Raw genomic sequence first — 20,839 nt, 5'->3', positions numbered from 1 at the left:
TGGAGTTCATAACCCAAGAAATGGGTAAATAATGTCCTCTCATTGGCATTATATGGTAGATGAAAAGTAAACGTGGTCACAGGTCATTTTTCTTTGTGGCGAATGACTTAATTACTATTTGATACTAATTGACTTTTCATAAAAGAAATGGTAATGATTGCCATAAGATAAAATAGAATCATATTGAGAGAATAAATTTATCCCAAAGAGATTAAGGATATCCTATGAAGGTAACACACTTAAGACAATGTAATTGAATGAGCACTTATTAAATAGTTTTCGTAATGATATGTAATTAGGGAGAGTTCAGTCATGATACTATAGTGAAATGACTTCGTGACTAAATAAGTTTATAATTAATAGGCGAAAAGCTGAAACTTAATTATTAATTATTTGAGCCCTAATTATATATGTTCAACCGATCCCTTCATTAGCTCGTTGAAACCAAAAATGAATTGCATGTAGAACTAAATACATAGAATTGAATGAAAATGATGAAGTTAGAGAAATAAACCGCATTAAAAAATGAATGCTACAACCCTAGTAGTATTTACTAAGGTGTGCCGCCCACCCCTCTCCTATTTAGACTAGGGAGTGCTTTCTATTTAAATAATATTATTTTACAAGGGCTTGTTTAACCAAGATTTTTCTATCTCTCCCTATAAATAGATGACATTGGTTGACCTAATTCACACACTTATTGATTATTGAGTTATCATCATTCTACTAGAAAATAGTTGTAATTTATTTACTTAAGAATAAGTTTTATTTTCTGGGAGTTACGATCTTTACTAGTTTTTATTGAAAGAATTATTTTCCTATTGAAAGTAATAATATTGTGTTTTGTTTTGTTTTGTATTTGATTCATGTTGCTTGAGCCCACACTCAGTGCAATTTGTGGTATGATGATAGTGAAAAAGGGTGTTTGGTTGAAAGTCAAGATCGACTTGAATCTATCTCACACAAATCACAAGTACTTTTCGGTAAAAAATTTATTGCTATAAATATCATAAACCTACTCGATTTTGAAAATTTTAAACTTTCGCTATAACTGTAAATCATTTTCTTAACCGAATTTTCCAACATGATCCTGATGTCTTAATAATAACACAATGGAAGGATCTCCACTTAGTGCATCAAGTGTTTAGCTCTAATATAAATTGAGATTTTGTTTATTTTGCCTTCCAAATTTTTGCTCGATTGCAATTGGATAAACTTACTAATAGTTATAAATTAATACATAAACATCAAATTTTTGTTACACTGGCACAAAGAGTAATCCTAATAAAAGGCAACGTTCACAATGTTCCTAGGTTAATTCAAAGTTACTTCAAAGAGAAGAATACTCATTTTGACTTAGGAAGCTCTACACTGACCTTAAGGTATTCTTGGACAACAAGCTATCGAATTGGTCCTAAAACAAAGTAGCAAAGAAGATAAGAAACGAAAAACAATAATCAAAAGAAAGAAAACACAAAAAAGAGAATGAGATAATCAAATTGAAGAAAGAAACCAAATTCGGATGGAAGAAGTGCTTCTAGGTTGCCAATCTTGAGTCCTCTAATTAAAGAAGGATTTTGGAACAATTTTATGGCCTTTGGGGATTGACTTGTTATTGGAGAAACATGAAAACAAGTTAGAGACTTGAGCAACAAGAATAAAATAACGAAAGCAAAAGAAAAACAAGTGAAGAAGTCGACTTAAGGGATTTAGGATGTTCAAAAAGGTGTTACTTGTGTCCTTAAGAATGATCAACTTAAAAAGTGTTCCTTGAAATCAAAGAAATAAGAAAACAAAAAGATGAATAAGTGAAACCAAAATTCAAGTAATGCAATGGAAGAAAAAAAAATAGATTCAATAAAGAATGGACAAACTAAGCGAAAGAAAGAATGGAAGATAGATTGTCCAATTGAACCCTTTGAGAATGATTTTCCAACAAACTCAATTATACGGCTCTAATAGACCTTCCAAGAAAGATTTCTTAAAAACCCAAAGTTTAAAGAACTTTCCCCAAAATATTTAAAAAAAAAAAAAGATAAAGTTAAAAGAATCTTTTGAGATAAAAAAAAAAACAAGAATTACATATTGCAAAGATAAATGAACTTCAGAGAATACTTTATTAAAAAAAATCAAAAGCTTACATAATGAATGAAAAGAATGCCTTATGTAGGCTACATAAAACAACTAATCTTATTAGAAGTAAATTTCTAAATAGCTTGAGAGATAAGAGTTTGAATGAGTTAGGCATCATATGCACTTGAAGAAACTCAAGTGATTAAGTCATTATTAGCTAAATTCAGCCAAGATACAATAAAAGACTCGAGACTCAATTTTGACCTATATAACCCAAGTATGAATGGAGTCAAATGAAAGAAATTGAAACTTAATGGATTTAAACATAATTTGGCACAATAAAGTAATAAATAATTGAAATAAGGCTTACTAATATAGAGAATTGACATTCAAACTCTTTAACACGTTATCAAGATCGAGCAAACCCACTAATGGTCAAAGAATCCAAAATAACTTTTCAAAAATGTATATATAAGGTTTAGTCCAAGAAACTCAAACACACAATCAAAATAACCTAAAAGAACTAAAAAAAAGTCAAAATATGTCTAAGGTTTATCAAGAATATTCAAACATGGTGAAAATAATAAAGACTCCAAGCAACCATAAGATGATCTTCGAATAAAGGATTATGATAAAAAGACTCAAATGGATGAAATAAGAGAAACAATAAGAAAGAACATTTGAACTAGAAGAAAAGAAAGAAAAATCAAAATTGAAAAGTGAAAGACTTGAAACTTACTTAGGAGATCTTCAAGAAGACTTAGACAATTCTTAGAGAAAATATCTTCAAATGAATGGGAATGAGAAGAGAATGAGATTTACTTGCTATGTATAAAGCTAAAATTAACCAACTCTCTATATTAACCAATCAAATGATGACACATGAAAAACATGACAACTCGTTGTCTACTCATTGAGAACTGAACAAACATATGGATAAATTAATTAACTTAAGACAATACATGTCTTAAGATCCAAATGTTCCAAAAATTTCCCAAAACGAAAATGATATATCTTAAAATTACATAAACTCGTCAAGTCATGCCCGAATTTCAAGAAACTCAAGATTAATCAATCAAAGCTTGAATTCTTCAAGATTATTGAACGTTGACACATATCAAGTGTAACAGCCCGGTTTAGACCCTAGTCGAACAGTGGTTTTGGGACCACAAATCCGAGTCAAAATAATATTTTAATATTATTTTTAGTGTCTACGGCATGTTAATTTATGTGTGTGAAAATTTCGTGTGAAAATTTTATCGTTTGTGTGTTTGATTTTTAAAAAAATGACTTAATCGCGTAAAATGAAAAAGTATCATGCTATTTGTTAAAGTGTTAAATTACTTTAATTAATTAAAGGTGAAGTCCTTAAGTGGATATTTGACCATGGAACAATGTAGTGAATGGTTATGGGCTTTTGTTATATGGTTTTCTAATTAAATTACAAAGGTTAAAATAGTAAATGGTATATTAATAAGAAATAAATAAAACAAATCAATAAGTTAGTGGGTGTTCATCTTTTATGGCCGAATGTGAGAAGAAAAGGAATCCATTTACTTTGTTTAAGGGTTCGGCACTTTGAAGTTAAATTTGATGTATGAGTTTTGTTCGGTTTTTGATAATTTTTACGTTTTTGAGATCGTTGCTTTGTGTTTTAGCTAGCCCATGCTTTAATTTTCTGATTGGATGATGAAGTTGAGATTTGCCATTGTTGATAGCTTGATGATTTTTTTTTGATGATGAAAAATAAATATATGTTGTTAGATTATTATGTTTAATTAAGTAATTTTTGATAAAAATGTGTATTAAGGATTACATTGTGAAATTTATAAACTTAGGGGTCAAAATGTGAAATAAATGAAATAAATGGGCTACTAGGGACCTAAAGAGAATTCGACCTAACATGGGTTTAGTGAAATTTTGAGTATTTTGTGTTGTTTTGAAATAGGGACTAAATTATAAAAATGTGAAATGCTAGGGGCTAAAGTGCAAATTGCCCAAATTGTGTATTTTTAGATGAATTTGAGTGAATATGTTATTAAACAAATCAAATTTGAATTAATTTAGATCAAGGGAGAAAGAAATCGAATTTGGAGCGGGGGAAATCAGAAGTAGTCAAATAGCCATTCTGGTCCGTTCATCTCTGTACAAGGTAAGTTCATAAGTAAATAATTGTTGTTAGTTTATATGAAAATGTATTTAATTGTGCCGAATTGAATTTTTGTAACTATATATGAGTTTGCCGAATTGATATAAGTGTGGGAGAAACAGATACGAGATTGAATAGATTGAATTACGACGTCTGAAAGCCCCATACGAACCATAGGAATAGTTAGGATATATATGTCATGACATAAGATTCCGATATGTTATTTCGTGTAAGACCACGTCTGGGACATTGGCATCGAATTGAGATTTACGTGTAAGACCCTGTCTAGGACAGTGGCATCGATATTTGATTAGATGTAAGACCTCGTCTGGGACGTAGGCATTGTACAAGCTTTTCGAGTTATCCGAGTATCCTTATTGATTCTGAATGGTTCAACAGCCATTTTAAGTTAAGATCGAGTGTGAAATCAAGTTAAATGGCTCAGGTACGTGCGAAATTAAATGTTCATGAAAATAGGTAAGTATAATACTTAAGATGATGATTTGAATTATTCATGTTAAAGGTGTGACTATTATGTGCATGAGTTTTTTTATGTTCGGCCATATTGATATAATTATGCTAATGTTCATTTGATAAATTATTTGCTTATAACTTACTAGGCAATTTAAGCTTACTGTGTGTGTGTTTGTTCGTTGTTTTATAGATTTTTGGAAAGCTAGTTGTGAACTCGGGGATCGTCAAGTAAGTCTGTCACACTATTGATCTCTATTTCGGTATTTTAAAAGCTTGAAACTTTGAACATATGGCATGTATAGGCTAGCATTTGTTTTGTTTAGTCTTGAAATGTGTATATATTTAGCCATGCGAAAATGGCTTAATCTTGATATTACTGTTATGTGTATTCGGTCATGGCAATAGCTTATTATAGAAGTATATTTCATGGTGTATATAAATGTGGTATTTGGTTATATGGTTTGGTTTGATTAATAAGTTAGTTGATGGTTGTGTAATTTTGGTCATGGTATACTCACGTTTTGGTAAGTATGTTCCAAAACAAGTATGAACGGTGTTTTGGATATATGTCTTGGTTGAGTAATGATATGAATGATTTATAAATAGCTCATTTAGTAAGCTAATACATGATTTGATTAGCAATTGTGGTTGGTTTTGTGTTTCGGCTCAGTGAAGAGGTAAATTGATGAAATTATGTTCAATTGTGTAAAGGTTATTTAAATCGGTCTGTAATGGTTAAGCATGCGCATATTATATGCTTGAATGAGTGAGTTTTTAGGTACGGTTCAAGATGAAAATGGCATGAATAATTTTTGGAGGTTAAATGTGATGACCGAATATTGGATTAATAGATTTGGTTGTGTATATGAAATTTTGGCATGGTACATAGCATATGAATTTGGCATATTCAATTTTGATTATTGAACTTAGAAAATGGTTAAGTATAGTTAAGTGGGTAGTGTATGAAATGGTTAGTTTTACAATTAAAATTTGGTCATTTAGAAATTGTTTGTATGTACTTGTATAATTTTTCCCATTTTGCCATGTGATATAGTTCAACTTAAATTAATATGTACATGAACAAAGATCGTAAATAATTTATATTGATATTAGTTAATGTTATGAATTGATATGGTTAGTTGTGGTTTAAATATGCAAGTGGGTAAGTTAATATAATGGATGTATTGTTGTAAGTTGAGTATATGAAAGTGACATATAATTTATGTTTATTTAGGTGTCCAAATGCCTTACTATATAGCCACAAGTTTCGCTAAAGGAATTATAATGTATATATATTACGATATGATGTTTTATAATAGTAAAATATGTTTGGTTAGTTGGTTAAGTGGTACCCATGTAAGAATTTTATAAATTTTGACATATGGTTTGAATTTGGTTTTCATGTGTTAGTTTGATTAAACATTTGATGTGGAATGGCTTTATGATTCATATATTCGAATCTAGTATAAATGATTTGTGGACATTCGAGTTTAGTAATGTTACAAATGTATTTTTATTCTTTGGTGAATAAAAGGTGATAAATGATTGTGTTGAATTGTGTCTTTTACGGTAATGCCTCGTAACCCTAATCCGACGACGGATACGGGTTAGGGGTGTTACATCAAGGATCGCCACACATGTCCACATCCAAGATTCTCGATTTTGGACTAAGATTTCCAAGAATCGAAATCTTTATTTTCTTGATTTGTGAAATCTTCTATGTTGCTCATACCTCCAAGCTTGTTAAGCCCACTCATCTCAATTTCTTGCACAACCAAGTGTAACTTAACTCAAATCTACCTTGATTTTGTGCCTGTGATTAAACCTTTAAGGAGACTAAGTTGATAACTTTGTTGGGATGTTGAATAGGCTTGTACACGGGCCTTGGTGCCATTCTAAATCAACAGGTACAATATGAGATTCAAATCTAACTCACTCACCAAGTTGCAACCTTCTCCTATACTTCAATCTTGATCACTCTCTCACAAAGATTTTTCCCTAAGAGCTTAGCTGTAAATTGAACAAAAAGAACAATTTACTTACAACTAATATGCACTAAAATAAGTTTCTATCCTGAATAGAATAAGTACTCTCTTAATCTCTTATTGTAAAACAAGTCTTTTGTTAAATAGACAATAAATTACATTCTAAAATATAAACAAGGTGAATCTCTAATTCCTCAAAAGTAGCATTTGAATATGTCTTCAATAATGAGTAAGACGACAGAGATCATTTCAATATAAAGTCCATTGGAAAAAATCTCTTCATTTATTAGAACTTGGTTACATTGAAAATCTTGATACATTCTTTGGTTGACTTGAATTTTTTCATGATATGTCTTCAATAATGGATTGCTAAAATCTTCAAGAGTGTGTTTGGATGAAGAATTTTAAAATTTTGGAGAGTTTTAAAATATTAGCATTTTAGTGTTCATCAATTCAAAGTGCTAGTAATTGTAGTTGTTTTGTTTGGATATATAATTGCTTTAAGAAAAATTAGGTTATTGGAATTTTATAAATTAAAAATATTAATTATGAAAGAAGAATAATTATATTAACACAAATAATATTAAAAAATACTCATTATGGAAACCATTAGATTCAGTAAAATTTATAAATATTTTTAATAAAATAAAATTTTAAAATATATACTAGAATTAAATAAAAAAAGTTTTTTTTTTTTTATAATTAGGGGTGGGGTTGCTTGGGATCAAACTCAATCTCGCATGTCTACAACATAATACTATTGGCAAATAACAAAGATTTTTGGATTTTAAGTTTTTTTCTCTCATAGTGGGACCATATGTGTTACATGAAATAAAATTATTAGGAATTTTGAAAAACCCTCACTTTAGATGGAATTTGAAAAAAGAAGGGGTAAACTACAATATTAGTCACTGAACTACGAGTAAATTTTTGTTTTGGTCACTTAATTAAAAAAAAGTTATAACTTGGCCACTAAATTATTCAAAAGTTTTCATTTAAGTAACTGAACTATGCAAAAGTTTTTATTTAAGTCATTGAGATATTAAGTTTTTTTTTTTAAATTCTGCTAGCAAGTTCTAAGTAGAGGTGCTCATGGGCCAGGCGGCCCGGCCCGACCCGACGGCCCGCCCGAAATATGGGAGGGTTTGGGTATAGGCCCGAAATATGGGCTTGGGCAAAAAAATGAGGCCCGTTTAGAAAACGGGCAGACCTCGAGCACCACTTTTTTTGGCCTGCCCGGCCCGCCCGATATAATAAATATATTTATTTTTTAAATTTTAAAATATTTTTAAAATAATTTTTTTATTATTTTTTAATTTTAAAATATTTTTAAAATACTTTTTTAAATTTTTTTAATTTTAAAATATTTTAAAAATATTTTTAAAATACTTTTTTTAATTTTTAAAATAAATTTTTGATATTTATTAAAAAATGGGCCGGGCCGGGCCGGGCTCGGGCTTATGGTTTTTTTCCCGGGTCGGGCTTGGGCAAAATTTCAGGCCCATATTTCGGGCGGGGCCGGGCCCGGGCCTAGGTCCCGGGTCGAAATTTTGTATGGGCCCGGCCCAAACCTGGCCCGGCCCATGAGCACCTCTAGTTCTAAGTGACGATTTGACAATTGATACAGTGGATCAATACCCATCGACGAGTAGAAGAACATATCTTAGATCCACTTCGATCTAAAGGTCAGTGTTTGAAGAAAAAATTTATTTGAATTTTGGTTTGCATATTCGTGACGTCTAAAATTGTTTGATGAAAATAATTAAATTATAGAAGAGAAAGAGAAATAGAACTTTCTATTGGTGCAGACATTACAAACAGAGAAAGTCCTATATCATCAATTTTATAACCTAATGACTTAAATGAAAAGTTTTGAATAGTTTAATGACCAAATTGTAACTTTTTATAGTTAAGAGACCAAAACGAAAACTTACTTATAGTTTAGCGATTAATGACGTAATTTACCCAAAAAGAAATTGAGCTACTGAAACTACTCATAAAATTTGAAATTCTCCCATGTATTTATCCAAACAAATTGACTTTTAAAATTTTGAAAACAAATCTCTCCAACAAATCTCTCAGTCAAATGAGAATTTTAAAATTTTTTGAGATTTTTAAAATGCTAGCATTTTAGAATTCATCGACACGAAATTCTAACATTTGTAATTGCTTTATTTAGATAAATAATTGATTTATGAAAAATAAGTTATTTTAATTTTACAAATTAAAAGATATAAAAAATAATAATATAAAAATATATCATTATATTTGCAAAAAAAATAGTTTTAATAAAATAAATAAATAAAAATGATAATTGAAAAAGGAAACATTGAAATCCCCTCGTCTATTTACCAAAACATCAATTTTAGGCCTATAAGATGTTCACTAAATTACAGTAACGTGAGAATCAAACTGTTGAGCACCTAATTAAAAATTGAGATAAGCAACCCCAGCATGATTTCTAATACAAACATACATTCTACAAGTATGAATAAAAATGGAAAGAGTTGAAACCCTAAATCTAGTGATTAAGAAGAAACCTTAGGATTCAATCAGTAGTTTGTTAGCGAAGAAAAACCAAAATAATTTTTATATAAAAAATACAAAATGAATTGGTAACAGCAACAATACTTTATTTTCTAAAATAAATTAAAAAGAAAAAGATTTGATGTTAACAGATGATCAAATAAAAGAGTTGAGTCGGTGGAGCCTCTTTTTCTTTCTATGCCATTTGAACACGTCGCAGTTTGGTTTCATTTGTTCATTTTACTTGAATGACCTACGACTATATTATTCTGCTGTTATTTCTAATAAATAAATTTGTATTCTGTACCACCACGATATTAGAGACAAGGTGACCTTCTGTTTTGCCTCTCATAGAATGAGAAGGTGCTTGGTAATGCGGCCAAGTGCTCTGGATATTCCACCTATTTCTGCATTTACATTTTGGTTTTGCCAGCTTGCTTTCTAGTCTTCAGAATCAAGTGATCTTATACACACTCCGTTTCACACATATAAGATTTTATTCTCTCAATTTAAGATTAAAATATATATATATATATAAGATTTTTATGCATTGCACTTGTCAAACCAATTTTATAGAATAAGGTTTTAATTGTGCCTTTGTGCAAAGTTGACTTAAGCTCGTTACTGTTCAAGGTACTAAGTTTTCGACCCGTTAAGGCAGCACGTATCGATCCATAACACACAAACATGATTAGTAAGCAGGCAGGTTGGAGCGTGGGATAGTAAAAATTGGGCATGCTGTATCTCGCCCTAACTACAACCAAAAGACTACTTTATGCTATATTTCCAGAATTTTGGATATCAGCATGAAATCCTCCTTTCTCAACCTTTCCCATGAGAACTGAAACAAGTAATTAACTCAAATCCTGTAATTATCCAAATAAACACATGGAAACCTATGTTGCCCAATCTTCACCATTGCCTTCAAAAATTGACAAACTAGAGATATTTTTGCTTTTGATTCCATTCCTTTCTTCCTGCTGTCTAATTAACAAGTTCTTAGCAAACCATCTAGAAGAAAATAACATGAAACTGCATTGCAACCTGAAATCGGAGACTCCAATTCTAGGCAATTAAATGGTATTTACAATAATCAAAGAACACATTTCTTTTCATAAAAACCCATAAAAAATTTGTAAGGAAAAAAAAATACTTGGCTTTCTCTTTCTTTTATGTAATTAATCTAAATATAAAAAATATTGTTATTACAAAACGGAGCTGGAGCTTGAGCTTAAGCTTCTTGTAAACCTACGAAACATAGACGTTGAACCACTTCTGGTCAAACCACCGGATTCTTCATTTCCACGGTGAGACGGCTGAGACCTCAACCCCCTCAAAAACGACGTCACATTTCTAACAACTCTCCTGAACCCATTCTCTCTTCTTCTTACCCCGACCCACGATACCCTCCTCGCTGCTCCATGACCCGAACCCGACTCCGATCCCGATTCCCCAAACCCACCGTCCATCTCCGTGTATACTACCGGCACTTCCCTTTCTCCCCTGAACCTTCCCACCGCGAAAACCCCACCCGGTAACCTCCATATGCTCAGCCCCACCGTCTCTGATGCCTCGTCGTTCGACTCGCTCCGATCCGACGGCAATTCGTGACGGCAAAGTGGGCACGAGTTTCGAAGCGCCAGCCATGGGATGATACAATCTTCATGGTAAATATGCTTGCACGGCATCTCCTTCGCTTCCGACCCGAGCTCGAAAGGTTCTTTACAAACGGCGCAGTGGGTTTCCGAACAAACATGGGCCTTTTCTATTTGAATCGTCGGCATTGATTCGATTGCCGATTTCGAAGCCGGCGGGTTCTCGGGTTGACCCAGTCCGGTTAGTTCGATCTGGGAAAGTTGTTCCAATAACCGATCGAAACCCAAACCCATTAGAGATTCGGACATCGAAGTCGGTATGGGTCTTAAACCGGACCCAGATCCGTCATCATAGAAGAACCCAAACCCGCTGTTGATGTTGCTGTTCCCGTTGGTGGAGCCGTTCTCGTCGTCGGTGGAGCCACGGAGGACGATGATCGGATTGATGTTTGACCGGTCAACAGAACCACGACGATTCCTACGAAAGACGAGATTTCGCGCCCGATTCGAATTTTGACGGCTATTATCGTTGCTGGTGATCATGTACATAGCTGGAAACCGACGGTTGTGATTATCCGAAGATTCGATCTCCTCGATGAAGCCTCCGTCGCAGTACGGGCAGACAACGGCGTCGTTTGACCCGCTATCCAAAACCACCACCCGAACCAGACGGGTGCAGCTGTAACACCAATACGAAGACGTTGAAGACATGCTTGACCCCGGCGAGGATTCCAGATCCAGAAATAAAGGCAAATTTAAAAAAAAAAAAAAAGGATTTTCGGTGCAGAAATGAGCTTCAGTCGCTTTTAAAGGGAAACGAGGCCGCCTTAAAGTTTAAACGCCGTAAGGAGTGTGAATCCAGGTGGCTGTTTAGGATTGGAGAGAAAGACAAAACTTAACGGCGTTAACAGATTGACCGGTCAATTGGAGACTAATGTTTAGGGTATAAATGGGGGGTTAACAGTGGGGGTAAAAGGAGTTAAAATCTGAAGCTGTAAAAATGTCGGGACGCCGAGTTTGAAAATTCAAACTAATAGGCCGAGTAATGAGAGGCGCGTGTGACGTGGTAGAGCGTGAGAGGACAACTGGCAGGAACTACTAGGGAAGATTCTTTAAACCGAGGCAAAAGAGTGTGTTGTTATGTGCTTGGTTGGCGCGTGAAATGGACCCACACTCTTTAAACTATAAAAAATTTGTGGACAAAAAATGATTATCCAAACTCTTATGAAAATTTTTTAATGAATAAAATTCATCGCTGAACAAATCTTAATTTGAGGAAATTACCATATAAATTCTATTTCTCGTGGAGCCGGCTGTTTCTCACTCCTCTTTATTTTAACTCTTCATTTTATCTCCAAAATATTAACTAAAGTATATCTACCTAAATTATTAATAATAAATTCTCAAATTAAAAAGAAAGGTTTTTTATTGCCTTTTGGAGGGTGTGATCAAAACCTAACTTAATATAAAAAATTTGCACCGATAAAAATTAGTCTTGGTGTTATAAATCAATCAAACATCAATTAAGCCAATCAATTGAGAAATAATTAAAATCTATTAAACAAATGTTAATATAATTTTTATAAAATATTATTATAGTATGATTTTAACTTAAAATACCTTAATCTCTAAATTCTCAACTTCATCGTTCATTTAACTTTTAAATACTTTTTACATTATTTTTCCCCACATGATGGGCATAAACATCATCTAATTAAGTATTTAAATTTCTGACATCAAAATATAAATTGGGAATCGTGAAAATTAGATAACGAATAAATTAATGAAATATATGTATTTAAGTACAACAAAACGTGTTATTTGTAATACTAATATTATCATTTAAAAAACAAAGCATGAAATGAATACTTTTTATATCTTTTTAAATAAAAACAATTTATTCATTCAAAGTAGTATAATAATTCATAATTAATATTGTAAAATATCAGTTTATACATCCTAATGTTACCATGATGACATTTCGTAGGTTCATTTATTTAGCATTTCTTGTTTTATTATTATTCTTCCTTTTTTAATTTTGAAATTAAAACAAAAATACCAATCAAATAACTACGCCCCATATATATTGCAATAATAATAAGCAGGTATTACTAATAGGTTGTCCCCAAGCACAGACCTGTAAAGAATGAAAGTGATATTTTGTGGGTCAAAGTTTAAATTTTTTTAGAAAAAAAACACACAAATGTTAAATTAAGTCAATTGTAGTTGGCCAAAAACAAAAACTCACGTCTTCCTTCTTTCCAATATGGTCCAAATGGCAAGCAATTTCAAGGAATGTGCTTTTATTTGGAGGAGGAAAGAAGATATAAAATTGTGATTTTTAATATTTTTAGTTGGATTTAAATTTTTTTCATCAGAAAAAAGTTTAAAATTAGGAGAAAAAATCTAATTTTTCATTTCCTTATTGAAAAATGATCGAAATTACGTGGAATCACAATTCCATACAATTTTCTTTTTCTATTTGGAGAGGATATTTGGTCTATGGTATTTTTCTGTCTTCTTTTGCTATATTGTTGAGCTGAATTGTTTCTAAAGATGCTTGTTTTTACCTTACATGTTCCCTTATATTTGAATTTTATTACCTAAAGCAGCCAAATTTGCTACATTTGAACTTTTGTCTACATGTGTTAAACGTGCGGATTTTTTTTTTTAGATAAATGATATCCATAGTAATTCAACAATTCAATTTTCTTTTTTAGTTACTAGAAGTGGCTGACGGAAAAATAAGGTGTTAGTTTTTAAAATTGAAACAATAGTAATTTTAACTCTCAAACATTTATACATTATGTTAATTTAGTATTGATTCTAAAAAAAATTAACAATCAACGTTTGCATACTGTGTAATTTCATCCTTTTTGTAATTTTGCTTCTTCTTTTTTTTTGTGACCATATCACCTAAAAAGCTTTAAAGAAATTTGTCAACAACAATAGAAACACTTAAAAATCTCATTAGTTTCTCTTGATACTCCAATTATCCACCATTGGATGGGAAACTAATGGTTGAGATGAATCAATCGCTGTCGATTCACTTTTCATCAGTTTTATAATATTCACTTGAAGACTAAATTAGGTAATGTGTATACCTTGAGGATTAAATTTATTATTATACAATTTTAAAATTTTTTATTTAATTATAAAAAAAAAACTAATAATTGAGGATACATAGCTCCCCCAATCGTCCTAGCACGCATAATGGGCAATAAACAGTCTGGTATTTGTTGGCATTTAACATACACATAACTAGAAAGTAAAATATTGGCATTAGAGGGTTTTGAAAAATGGTTCCCCAATCTAATGAGCATATTGGTAAAGATAGAAGCCATGGAAGAGAGTCGTACCATTTTGACTAAGAATATGTAGTAATGGATTAGATAAATTTAGATTAAGATACTGATTTTAATTACTAATATTCTATCAATAAAAAAAATTAAATCATATCAAGAAAATGTACATAGAGAAATAACAATAAAATAAATAAATTTCAGCTTGTCATTTTCCTCTATGACTTGCAAGTATACGAGAGCACTGTCAAATTATAAATTACATCGAAACATCAAACTCACAGAAAAAATTTACAATTTTAAAATAATGAAATAAAACTTGAATACAAAATTTAAATAAGTTAATATAAATCTAAGAAATAACTAAAATAAATAAAATAAGCAACTAGCTAAATAAATAGAGACAAATAAAATATAAAAAACTAAATTAATAATTGAACTGTAATGCAAGAGAAGTCTTAGTGATGAAATTTATCTTCTCTTAATAGGATTTACTCATCTATTTGGAATAATGTCAATTTTAACCTTCAATATTTATATTTTTTGTCAATTTAACTTTTATTCTTATGCCCATCTAATTCAACTATTGATAAGCCTAAAATTCACAGCTAAGATAACCATCAAGATGCAAGTATTTGCATTGATGTATAGCTTATAAGTGTTCAGAAATCCTACATTAATTCATATCATATAAGAATTAACAAGACCTTCAACCATTACTCTCTTCAACCCTACTATCTAAATTGGTGTATATCTTATAGGCAACCCAACTGGTGTATATCTTAGTGGGTTTAGGTAACTATTCAACTAGATAGCTAAAGTTAAGCACACACTCTCAATGTTTAATTCTCTCCTAGATTATTCTTTAATCGAATTGTCATTTAGATTAATTATGAAGAACAAATTAAACACTTAATCTTGCCACTAAAACTCATCTCTAACCTATTTTGATTAATAACTCATTAACTTCCAATTCCCTCCACCACTATTTGAGCAGGTAGTTCATAATGAACATTGAAAAAAAAATAAAACTAATAGACAAGCATAAGAACAATAATTGAAAAGAGATTAAGAGAAAAGAAAATCTTATTAAATCATTGTAGCTCTAATCTTGATCTAAGCATTGCTTTGACAAACGTTAGCACGGCAACTACAATTACTTCAAAAGAAAACTAAAAAGAAAACCTAAAAATAAAAATCAATGTCGATTCTTTACACAAAAAAGTTCTGTAACACCCCTAGCCTAAATCTTCGCTGGAATAGGGTTACGGAGCATTATCAGAGATTACAGAACAGATAATAGATATTTCATGACATACAATGTTCATATCATAACTCAATTATTAAGTCCCTTATAAGAGTCCTCGAGGCTCAAAATATACATTAGAATCGAGTCGGGACTAAATCGAGAACTCAGAGAATTTTTCGCAAAATCTCAAAAATTTTCCCAGGTGCAGGGGACACACACCAGTGTGGCCAGGCCGTGTGTCACACACGGTTGAGAGACACGCGGGTGCCTCAGGCCATGTGGGTATTCAAAGTAGGGACACACGACCGTGCTTGCTGCATTTTTCTATTATACACCTCTTCTATCTTTTGAGCACAATCAGACAAAACAAAAAATTCCCGTATTTTAGTGGCCCTAATCATCATTCTGATTTCATCATTCAGCCCTTCTTCAAACAAAATGCATATTTCTTCTTCGGTTGATACAATTTCCCGGGCATATTTACTGAGGTATAAAAATTTTCTTTCGTACTCGGCTACCGATTTGTTTCCTTGATGCAAGTCAAGAAATTCCCTTTTATTTTTATCTAGATATCTCTTGCCAACATATTTCTTTTTAAATTCACTCTGAAAGAATTCTCAAGTGATTTTCTCTTTCGGCACTACAACCACTATAGTCGACCACCAATTATATGCTTCCTCTTTAGTAAGGAAACAACACATCTCAGATAATTATAAGATGAACAAGCTATTTCTTCAAAAACTCTTATTATGTTTTAAAGCCAATATTCAACTTTCATAGGATCATTTTCACACCTTCCCTGAAATTCTTTGGCCCCACACATTCTGAGTTTTTCAACCGGATTACATTGCTGGATTCAGTCACTAGAGGAGGTGAAGGTGCAATTGGTGGCTCTACAGGTGGTACAGTAGAGGGAGGAGGTTGTTGAGCTGGATTTCTCTCTTGCATGAATTCATTAAACCATTGATTCAAACATTCGAAGAATATATTTTTAAGTTCTTGTTCTTGAGCTAGAGGAATTGGGATGCTACTACTTGTCCCATGTTCAGATGTTTGTACTCTACTATTAGCTTCATCATGATTAGCATGTTCAGATCTATCAGACATCTTTACAATCTATAAGAAAAACAAGGGTTAGATCGGATCAGACACATCACACTATCACAGATTTATATGGCATGTATTTCTAAACATTTTATACACTACGTTCATTCCGAGAATTGACTAAACCGAAGCTCTAATACCAATAAATGTAGCACCCTAACCCAAATCCATCGCTGGAACAGGGTTATGGAGTATTACCAGGGATTATGGAACAGATAATAGATATTTTATGACATACAATGTTCATATCATAATTCAATTATTAAGTCCCTTATAAGAGCCCTCGAAGCTAAAAATACACATTAGAATCGATTCGGGAATAAATCGGGAACTCAGAGAATTTTTCGAAAAATCTAAAAAAGTTTCCAAGGTGTAGGGGACACATGCTCGTGTAGCCAGGCCGTATGTCGCACACGGTCGAGAGATACGCCTTTGTCTCAGGCTGTGCAGGTATTCAAAGTAGGGACACACGGCTGTGTCCTAGCCTGTGTCCAAATTAGGGTGGCTACTAACTTGGATCACGCGGCCAAGCCACACGCCCGTGTGCTAGGCCGTGTGAGCATACTAACTTGTATAATTAAGGTGCAGTGTTGACACGGTCAAGTCACACGCCCGTGTGCTAGACCATGTGCCACACACGGCTGAGACACACGCCCGTGTCTCTGCCAGTGTGAAAATACCTAAGCATTCTGTTTCTAAAATTTAAAGATGCAAAGGACACACAGCCTGAACACATGACCATTTGCTAGGCCATGTGTCATCCATGGCTGAGACACACGCCCGTGTGGATGAAAATAGGCCATTTGAAGGCCACTTTTCTCACTCATTTTGTTATCAACCTATACACAACATTTCAATACATCAATACATCCCAAACAAACAATTAACACAAGCCAAAATCATGTTTTAAGCATAACATAACATCACAAATACTCAATTACTTAAATTTACCTATTTAATCCATTACATTGGTTTATCAAAATCTACTTCTATTTATATATATACAAGCATATAACATTCATAACCATATTTTTAAGTACTTCATTTCCACTCCAACCCTATTCATGCCATATAAACCAAATTTTACGTTGCAAAAGCTACCAAATTAAGTTGGATAGTGTGACTTGATGTGTTGATTTGATCTCCCAACCTCACGTTAATCTAGAAGAACATTAAACAACACAAGTAAGCTTAATGAAGCTTAATAAGTTCAATAGGTTAAACATAAATCTTACCGTACATATTATAACAAATCATTTAAATAAACCATTCAACGTACATTTCCTGCGAATCATAACTTTAATTGATGAACTCACTAATCTCAGATCAATACCAATCATAACATTAAGTCTTTATACATTAATTTCATACGTCATTTACCAACCCTTATTGAATCGGAGAACGACTTATGGATATGAGTACATCGTATTCAGAAGCCCGGAGGTTGCACAGAAGCACATAAGTGCTAAACAGAAACCCGTAAGGGTTGAACGGAAGCTCATAGGAGCTGAACGGAAACCCATAAAGGTTAAACAGAAACTCATATGACTTAACAGAAGCTCGTGAGAGCTAAACGGAAAGTAAATATGAAAGTTCGTAACTAATGCTGAACCTCGGTTTACTTGGGTAATTTTCCGTCAATTCATCCTTTGCATTTATCATCAATTCATCATTTGCCACAAAACGATTGTACTCAATCCCGCGCTCCACTCGTTTTAAACATTCCATTCAATTTCATAATTTAACAATAAATTTATTTTCAACAATAGATATAAATAAATATATAATAACATTCATCAATTTAATAAATAAACATTAAAGGTTAACCATACGAACTTACCTGGGTTAAATTGTAAGATTTGTAGTAGTTCAGGGACTATTATGCTAATTTTCCTTTTTCACGATTATGTACGGGATCTTGATCTAAAATATAAAATTATTCATTCATTAGCACACATTTCCATTTCAATTCACTTTTCAATTACTACCCTTTAATTTTCAAAATTACACAATTATCCTAATTTTTACAACTTTTGCAATTTAGTCCTTACTAGTTAAACTAATTTTTTCCTCAATTGACAATTTATCTAAATATTCCAGGCTATCATACAACCCTTGATAGAAAAAATTTTAATTCTAAACCCTAATTCTTTAATTCATCACAATTTGGTCCTAAAATCAATTTCTATCAAAGTTATTATGTAAAGTCATCATATAACAAAATTAAAGCTTTAAATCCAAGTTAATTTATCAAAAAAATTCAGTATTCATCAATGGTAACTTTCAAAATTACCAATAAAATAAAAACTAATGAAATAGATAGTTGGACCTAATTGTAAAAGTTTTAAAAATATAAAAATTTAAAAAAAAGAGCAAGAATTAGACTCACATGCATCAAAATATGAAGAACCAGCATAGAAATTTTCTCCCATGGCTGTTTGTCGAAATTTAGAAGATGAATAGCCTAAAAACTTAAAAAATTTCAACTTGTAAATGTAATTTTGCTTTATTTACCATTTTGCCATTAAATGGCTATATTTTATTAATTTTCTTACTTATGCCGCCACATCCCTTAATTTTAGGCTTAATTGCTTCTTAAGTCCTCTCTTATTTATTTATTAAGCCATTTAATCACTATTTCCTTTAATTTGCAAGTTTTGCACCTTTTTCAATTTAGTCTTTTTATTTAATTACTTATCAAAACATTAAAATTTCTATCGAAACTTTAATACTACCTTAATGACACTCCATAAATATTTATAAAAAATACTTACAGCTCGGTTTATAAAATTGAGGTCTCAAAACCTCGTTTTTGAAACCACTTTACCTAATAAATCATTCTAAAACACAAATCACCAATTCAAAAATCGTTCTAAAATCACACTTGACTCATAAATAATAAATAATAAAATTTTTGAACTCACTCGTCGGATTTAGTGGTCTCGAACCACTGTTTTCGACACCAATGAAATTTCTCTCCAAACTAAGGCCCAATAATGGTTATGTATGCCATTGTTGATACATGCACGAATAGGGTGAGTGAAACTTATTATATTCCATTCATCGAAACCGTCAATTTTCAAGTTTGGAAAATTATTCGACTTGCAATGACTTTTTGGATGAGATTTAGACATTTTTGGATTGAGATGCCTTCATAGAGTTTGAAGATCTATCTCTTAGCTTCGAAACACACTGTGAATCACTTGATTTCGAGTTCAAGAGCTTAAATTATGACCATTTTAGTGAAGACTGTGTGAGCAAAATTTATGGACAAGACTATTACAGAAATTACGAGTTTCAGGCTTTTAATTCGAGTTTAAATCATATTGGGTTCAAATTTTAGGCTTAAATTTTATTACATATGAGCCCAATATTTTATTTATTAGGTATTATTATTTTATTATTTATTTATTCCAAATTTTGGATCTTTTAAGTATTTTAAGTTATATAGGAGTTTTATGTTTTTAGTCAAATAAGAAAATCTAGTTTAAAACTACTTCTTGTTTAGATTAATTAGAGTTTCAGTATACTTAAGTTTTATTTGGATAGACTTAGTTAGCCTATATAAAGGCCTTTTCATTGTTCATTAGGGACACAATTGTTTTTCATTAATAAAGTTTTCAACTCTAGGAGTTAGTTTCTTTGTGCAAGATTTCTTTTTTGTGATTTTTAGAAGTAATTTTCTTCTCGGTTTTCTTCAAGGAGTCGAAGGAATTCATTCTTCATCCTTTAATTTTCCAAGGAATTATTTCTTAGGGGGTTGATTAGAGTCATGAATTGATTTTTTGGGGTTTATATCTCAAAGGGTTCAATTGGACACTTATCCATCTATCTATCATACCCATCAGTTTACTCGTTTCATCTTCCACTTTGTTTTTTTTTTTGTTTCTTTCTTTCTTTCTTTCTTATTTTTATTTATTCTTTGTTCTCAAATTTATTTTAGTGTTTTCATTTTCTTTATTTGTAAATTTGTTTATTTCTTCTTTATAGGTCAGATCTGAATCCTTCTTTCTTAAGTTGAACAACTTGAATGCGATCCTGTTCCACACCTGTCCATATCACTTGTGTTAAACTCAATTAGGGCTTACTTTGACTTAGGCATGAAGAAATAAAATTGGGTGCAAAAAAACAAAAGCGGAGCGGCCACTTTGTGCTGCACAACCCAATATGTCGCAGTATGCATATAACTACAGGACACCTGCGATTTTTCTCCCTTTTTCAACCTTTTTTGCTTGTATTCAACTTGCTCCTCATATCAAATTGAACCTAATTAAATCCAAAAAGCTTATAAAATGTCTCTCACTTAAACTTGCACAAATTTAACTAAAAACAAGTAAAAATAATATAAAATGTAAATATGATGCAATTCATGGAATCTACTC

General features: G+C 31.7%; 1 protein-coding gene across 1 annotated transcript; it reads right to left on the bottom strand.

The window, feature by feature from the left end:
• Positions 1-10,219: 10,219 nt before the first annotated feature.
• Positions 10,220-16,460, bottom strand: LOC105788791 (E3 ubiquitin-protein ligase RDUF1). The gene is made up of 2 exons (XM_012615834.2): positions 16,192-16,460; positions 10,220-11,628 (listed from the first exon to the last, which is right to left on the bottom strand). Exons 1-2 carry the CDS (start codon positions 16,458-16,460, stop codon positions 10,413-10,415), a joined length of 1,485 nt encoding a protein of 494 aa, XP_012471288.2. The 3' UTR covers positions 10,220-10,412.
• Between the last annotated feature and the right edge of the window lie 4,379 nt (positions 16,461-20,839).

This window comes from Gossypium raimondii, chromosome 2, assembly GCF_025698545.1.
Source record: "Gossypium raimondii isolate GPD5lz chromosome 2, ASM2569854v1, whole genome shotgun sequence".
Taxonomy (NCBI): domain Eukaryota; kingdom Viridiplantae; phylum Streptophyta; class Magnoliopsida; order Malvales; family Malvaceae; genus Gossypium; species Gossypium raimondii.
The sequence above is the reverse complement of the archived record's forward strand: the minus strand, read 5'-3'. Positions and strand labels throughout refer to the sequence as shown.